The following is a 7,284-nucleotide window of genomic DNA, read 5'->3' on the forward strand; positions in this document are numbered from 1 at the left end:
GTCACAGCAAACGGTTTTCACATCATCTAAAAAATCAACACTTAATTACTATCTTAAATATTAATTTTGACAAACTCTTAAAAACAACACTTAGTTACTATCTTAAATAGTAATTTTGACAAGCTCTTAAAAACAACAAGCAAAATGAGTCAAACCAAGATATCATCTGCTCCACTTCAGTGGTGTGACATGGTAGAGGACGATTTACCTGAGGATTTCTACACATATACCATTACTTTTGGCGATAATGAAAGTTATGAGGAACCCACCAACAAGTCAGAAAATGACCTGTCTCCTCAAAAAGTAAATGACGAAGAGGAAAAAGAACCATCCCAGGTCTCTGCTGCAGCTGTGACTCCTCATTCCGAGGACGTCCAGCTGGTGCAGGATCATCCCCAGGCCTCCAAAGTACGTCGCGTCACGTGGAAGTTTCCAAATTCAGAAACCAACAAACAAGCCCAGGCCTCCAACAAATATAACATTACTTTTGGCAGTAACGAAAGTTATAAGGAACCCACCAACAGGCAAGAAATTTTAACATCAAGCCTAGAAAATGACCTGTTTGAAAAAGAACAATCTCAGGCGTCCTACAAATATAACATTACTTTTGGCAGTAATGAAAATTTGGAGGAACCCACCAACAGATCAGCAATGTTGGACGTGTTGGAAAAGGAGTAATCCCAGGTCTCTACTGTGACTGTGACTCCTCATTCCGAGGACGTCCAGCTTGTGCAGGATAATCCCCATGCCTCCAAAGTACGTCGCGTCACGTGGAAGTTTCCAATTTCACAAACCGAGGAGATTCCCTCTAATGCCTCTGCTGCCGACGAAGATTATGGATCAGAAAAATTACAGGAATCTTACCAACATAATAAGGACAAGATCAACTATTTATACCATCGGATGGATATTGTCAGGACTAAGCTACTGAAAAAGAATTTCTTTCTTACACGAGAAAAAGACAGAAGAGTCGCAGCAGAGAATAGCTGCTCCATTTCTGAGGAAAAACTGAAGGACCTGGAAAACTGTTTGACGTGTGAGCGTCATCTCCGTGAAAAGTGTGAGCAGGAGCTCAAGGAATGCAATGACGTAATTGCAGAATTGATTGAAACACTGAAACCACCAGTATCTGAAACTGAATATCAGTCAGTTGTAAAAGAGGTAGAGAGCTTGAAAGAACAACTCAAAGAAAAGACTGCCTCCAATATTGATCTTGCCTCCAAACTAAAGGCACAGGAGGAGGAAACAAAGACACAGGAAAAGAAGGTGGCAGAACTTATGAAGGCTGTATTTCTATCCGTCATCATCAAGCCAGAAGAAAAAACAGAGCTGTACATCCTCCCAGAACTCCATTTAGATCAGATATGTCTTCGACCAAAGAACATAATTGTAGAAGAGCTGGCTTCACAAGTGGAAGTATCGAATCCAGAAGTGGATGGAGTCAACAAAACAGGACCACAAGCGATCTCTGAGCAACCAAAAGAGAACGTTACATAAAAGAAGCGTCGGCGCAAGAACAAAAAGATGCCAGAAACCATTGTAAAGAACCAGCCTGAAGTCATGCAGGAACCTCAAGACACGGAGGACATTTCATCACCTTTCGTCGTCCAGGAACCAGAGAAGATTTTCGAAACCGTGGAAGAAAAGGAAATAGAAAGGGCTTCTGAAGACTCACAGGAAGTGATTCCATCAGATTTGGCTCATCAGGCTGGAGTGCCACAACAAGACGTGGTCCCAGAGCTGGTGAGTGACATCGAAATGGAATTAGTCCCACAACCAAAAGATGTCTCAGAGCCACCAAAGGAGAAAGTTTCCTCTAAAAAGCGTCGGCGCAAAAGCAAAAAGACGGAGTAGACCATTATAAAGAATGACCAGCCTGAAGTCATGCAGGGACCTCAAGACACGGAGGAAATTTCATCACTGATCGTTGTCCAGGAACCACTTCCAAAGCAAAATCAAGAAAGAACTTTCATTGTCATCGAAATGGAACCAGCCTCTAAACAGTCAGAGGACTCTCCAACATCAAACCCCTTACATGCCACAGAAGACTTGTCTCTTCAACTTGCAGTACCAGAACAAGCAGTGGACAAGTTTAACCCCTCAGAAGAAAGACCAGAGCTGCCTTCAATGTGGAGGCGCTTCAAAAAATATATGACGCCTAAACATCGTAGACAATACAAAGACAACAACATCAAGAGAGAAAGTAGCAGCAGCGTTTAGTTTCGCTCACAAGACTAGTCAACCAATGAAATCTCTATACATCCTGTTACAGTAACATCAATAAAAATACTTCAAATGTATCTATCTTTTGTACGGCTCTATCTTTTCATCCTGAACAACTGCACTGACTGAAAGTATCAGTGCATTGTTCTCACATCTGTTAAGAGCATTATTGTGTCATTCAAATAAGAATATGAATAAGATCCTTCACAAATTATTATTACATTGATTTATGTGATTAAATAAAATAAAACGTGAAAAAAAAAAATAATTACGCACTTGTTTGGATTCTTTTATCAAAATAAGAAACAGTTTTGCTTGTCAATTAAAAGGTCATTTTCTTCAAAAATTATTCTTCCAAAGACAAAGAAGGTATTTTTAATATTGTTGAGGGTTTGATATCCCCTTTTATTGTACATATTTATGCACTGTGCTTACATAGAGTTGATACACTCCTTTTTGAAAGGAACAAGCATTGACCGCACAGTGTGAAGGGTTAGAACACTACATGCTTACAGGGGGAGTCAAAACAGGTCAAAATATTTGAACCATGAATAGATTTTACTGTTGTTATAAGCTGAGTTTCCCTGTTTAGTGTCACGGCAGCTGGAATGTACATCAGCATATGAATTAGTGTCTAACAGGAGGACTCCACTCTGGACGCAGCAGAGGACATCTTGAGAAAGTGGAGCCAAAGAGAGTAAAAACACCAAGCTGCTTAAAGCTGCTTGATCTGACTGCCCAGGTGTTTTTTGTGTGTTTGACCCATCAAACACACCTCCATCCTCTTACACATGAGGAAACTCTGGTGCTCTGCTGCATTTCTCAATAGAAATTAAATATATGTATACATGTGATTTTGTTTAAAAAGTTAGATAACGTATGTGTGGAACACTTTAACTGCAGGAGTATTTGTTGGAATGAAACGATGCAAAAAGTTCAATAAACTTTTAGTAAATTGTTGCTCGTGTTCTTTAGCCTCATCAGAGCCATGTTTCCTCTTGCCTGGGGAAAGATTAAAGATCTTGGACTTTCTATATAAAGACAGTGGAACAAAGAGTAGATTTTATTCACCAATCTGACAACATCATTTACAACAAAAAGTACTCTTCAACAGAACAGAAATATTCAGGAAACACTGATCAGCATCAACACCTGAACTCATTCAGCAGTGTGGTGAAAACAGAAAAATACTGAAACTTCTCTGTTTAAAGGAGAAACTTTCAGCTGTGGGGCAAGATTTCCCTGCAGGCTCCTGATTTTCTCTTTGTTCGCTCAGTCTGTTGTTTTCTGTCCTCACTTTAGTCAACACAGTCCGACAGTAAAAAGCTCATTCTCTCTCTTTATCTGGTGTTTACATCACTGTGTCGACAGCACAGTTACACATGTATGCTGTTAAGTCAACATTCACTTTTTATGCTGTTTCACATGTTCTGCTTTGAACATAAAATCTGACATCATGGAGCTTTTATCATTAGCATCAAATATTTAAAAGAACGTTGTTGGACATAAAAAAACTAGTGCTGTCAAGAGATTAAAAAAAATTTGAGATGAATTAATTATGATCTGTAATTAATTGATCTAATTAATCTATTTTAATCTCACCTAATAGAAATGCTGAAAAAAGCCTTCAACTTGAGGTATTTCCATTTAAAATCATTACATTATTGCAGCAAATCAAAAGAGTGATAAATAACAAAAAAGCAGCTTTATGAAGTAATTTATTGTTTTTAACAGATTTGAACAGATGCTGTACGAGCCATTTACATTCCACTGTATTTGAGACTAGTCCCAAGCACTGCCTGCAACCTTTAGTTTCAAGCTTTTTTCAATCTCCAAATAATTAGAAAATAAAAATAAAATAAAACATCAAATCCATATAAAGTGCTGTAAGTTAACACATCAAAAAAACAGTAACAACACTTTTTAGATCAATAGAAGTACTGGACACTGAACTTGTTGCTTTTCCTCTGCTTCAGATAATATAAAATAAATAAAACAGAACCAGCAATCACAGTGCTGTTAGCACATCAAAAATAACATTGTTCATCATCACAAAATAAAGTGCTGAAATAACATCAAGCAATCACTTCTAATTGGGGTACAGATGACATGGCAGCTATGCTGACCTCATGCTTCTTATTTCTTCTTCTTCAGCCAGTCGCTGAGACAGACCAGCTTGGTCACATTTTCTGGGAGCAAGGCTGCCCTTTTCTTTTGTACTATGTGGCCTGCGAGACTAAACAGTCTCTCACAAGGTACGGAGGTTGCCGGGGAGGCCAGGTACTTGCGTGCCACGACTGACAGCTTTTCATAGGCTCCTGAGTGAGCATACCACCACTGCAGGGGACAGTCATCAATACTGATGCTGGGCTCTGCTCTGTAGCGTTGCAGCTCTCCGGACTCCATTCCATCTTCTTCTGAGTCAGACCCCAGCAGAAGAGCGCTTCTCCTCTTCTTCTGAGCTGGTTGATCATCCTCTGTGGAGGGCTGGAGAGTAGCTGCTCTTCTAGGCTCTGCTGCTTGGAGCATGTTTTCCAGACTGGTCCACACCTGAATGAATGAATGAATACATAGATGGACAGGTAGATTTATTTTATTTTGTGCAGCACTTTGTGTTGCATTTCCTATATGTAAAAAGTGCTATATAAATAAAGCTTGATTTGATAAAATTGGACTCAATAGTCCAGCTTATCCTTATAGTCTTTACTTGTTCCCTCTTTTCTCTTGGAAGACATTTCAAATCCTTGAAACGTGGATCCAGTGCTGTGGCCACCTTGAACCACGTCTCATTGACTACAGCTTGCCGTGCTTCCAGGTCCCTCTGGAAGGCATTCTTGAACTTCACCACATAGGCTGGATCATCATCAGTGATGTCCATGACACGGTCCAGATGGCGAAAAGCAGGCAGCACTACAGAGCAAGAGACGTAGGCCTCACCACCCAGCAGCTCAGTCACATACCTGTAGAGGTGGATAAGTTTGAAAAATAAACATCGCTGGACATTTAAATTTCCAATTTAATTGCCCCGAGAAGTACTACCTAATTTTCATTCATTTTTGGATGACACATGTGTAGTTTATTTCATTAAAATGGACAGGTGTTTATTTGGGCTTACCTGCATGGTTCAAGCAGGACCTCCAGCCTCTGCAGTTTCCCCCACTCAGCTTCGGTTAGCATGACCCATCTGTGGTTGTTCTGTTGGTCCAACGTAGCCTGGACAGCCTCTCGGTTGCATAGGAGGCGTGAGACCATTGCGAGTGTCGAATTCCACCTGGTTGGTACATCTTGTATAAGTTGCTCGCTTTTTTTTTCCAAGTGCAACTTGTTGCTGGTTAAGTTCTGTGGTACTTGCAGGGCTTTGTTTGAAATGGCCAACAATCTTGCGGCACTTTGCTAGTACACCAGCAAACCCACTGCCATCGAGGCAGACTGTGATGGTCCTCTGGAGAATGTGAGCATTGCAGGCGATGTGCTCATATGGAAGGGCTCTCATAGCAGCCAGCATGTTTGCTGCGCTATCTGTATCGATGGTGGATATCTTATTTTCAATTCCCCAGTCATTTGCCACATTGAGGAACTGTTCGGCGCATTTATCAGCAAAGTGCCTGGTTTCTGTTTTCATGACGGTCAGCGCAAACGAGTTGAGGTTCCACTCACCATCAATAAAGTGTCCGGTCACCCCCAAATAGCTGTGGTTGCCAGCTGAGGTCCAGTGATCTCCGGTTATAGCAACAAAGTTGGGCGAATCCTCCACCAAAATCTCAAGTTTGTTTTTCTTTTCGCCGTCGTACATCTTGCTGATTTTGGTCGTCACTGTAGTCCTGCACGGTGGCTTGTATGATGGGTCATTGGACGCAGTTTGCGACACCTCTGTTAACCCCTCGTCTTCCACTATGTTTATCGGCCTGCAGTTCATCGCTATCCACTTGGCAAGAACATTCGTCAGCCTGTCGGTCGCAGACTTGCTCATACGCGGGATGTTCTCCTCGAGTTTAGTTTGGCGAAGAGCTTTGCTATAGATCGCTAAATTGCTAACGTTAGCTGTGGCTGCACTCGCGACTGGGTGCTTTGCGTTGATGTGGTAGGCTAAACTTGAGCTACTTCGGTGGTAAGCAAACTCCTTCTTACAAAGAATGCAGATCACTCTACCTTTATCAATGGTGCCGTCGAGGCGTTTGTGAAATGTAAATTTTCCATTCATTGGACCGACAACTCTTACATGCTCCTCCATTTTCAAGTCTCCTCACCTTGCCCAACTACAGTGGGAGCCTATCAGCTTATCCCAAACCATCCAAACACAATGACAGCCAATCAATGTCCACTTCAGGGTGTGACAGACCATTGATTTCCAACCCAAGTACAAGAAGCCCAACGTATAAAAACGGATTTTAAAAAAAGGCAACTGGCATTCAGAAACAGCAAAATTAGAGATTAAAAATTAGATTAACGTGATTAAAAAATATAACGCACTAAAAATCCCTGTAATTAATTAATCTCCATTAACGCGATAATTTGACAACCCTGAAAAAAACATTTCAAATTTTTAACAGACATCAATAAATTCAAATTGTAAGAATATGTGTGTCAGACAGGAATAACGGGATCACACTCCTCAGCCTCCCTGGTAAGGTCTATTCGGGGGTACTGGAGAGGAGGAACCACATTTTCACAGATTTCTGTGTAATGGTTCGTTATAAAAGAAGAGTCCACAAAGCCTGAGTAGCAGACCTGTGCTTCATCTTGACTTGAGGCATTTCAGGAGAAACTGTCTTCCAATTATAACCCCAGGGAGCCTCCCGCAGAATGAATCTGGTTTTAATTATTGTCAAAACTGGTAAACTTTCTTTAACTTTAGTCTCATGGCATACTAATAACCATTTGAATGATAGAGGATCAATGTAAATAACTAAAATGATTTAATTTAATATTACTCCTCCGCATTTGACCTATCCAGGTTGGGACCTGTTGAACACACACATGCACAGGGTGACACACTCATGGAGACAGATGCCATACACTGGAGCAGTGGGGCAGCCAATTACAGCGCCCGGGGAGCAGGGG

General features: G+C 41.1%; 1 protein-coding gene across 1 annotated transcript; it reads right to left on the minus strand.

The window, feature by feature from the left end:
- Positions 1 to 4,359: 4,359 nt before the first annotated feature.
- On the minus strand, positions 4,360 to 6,096 carry LOC140273943 (E3 SUMO-protein ligase ZBED1-like). The gene is made up of 3 exons (XM_072369601.1): positions 5,339 to 6,096; positions 4,931 to 5,183; positions 4,360 to 4,773 (listed from the first exon to the last, which is right to left on the minus strand). The coding sequence occupies exons 1-3, from the start codon at positions 5,473 to 5,475 to the stop codon at positions 4,360 to 4,362; spliced, it is 804 nt and encodes a 267-aa protein (XP_072225702.1). The 5' UTR covers positions 5,476 to 6,096.
- Positions 6,097 to 7,284: the final 1,188 nt, after the last annotated feature.

This window comes from Leuresthes tenuis, unplaced genomic scaffold (assembly GCF_036924035.1).
Source record: "Leuresthes tenuis unplaced genomic scaffold, fLeuTen1.0.hap1 SCAF_17, whole genome shotgun sequence".
NCBI classification, from domain to species: Eukaryota; Metazoa; Chordata; class Actinopteri; order Atheriniformes; family Atherinopsidae; genus Leuresthes; species Leuresthes tenuis.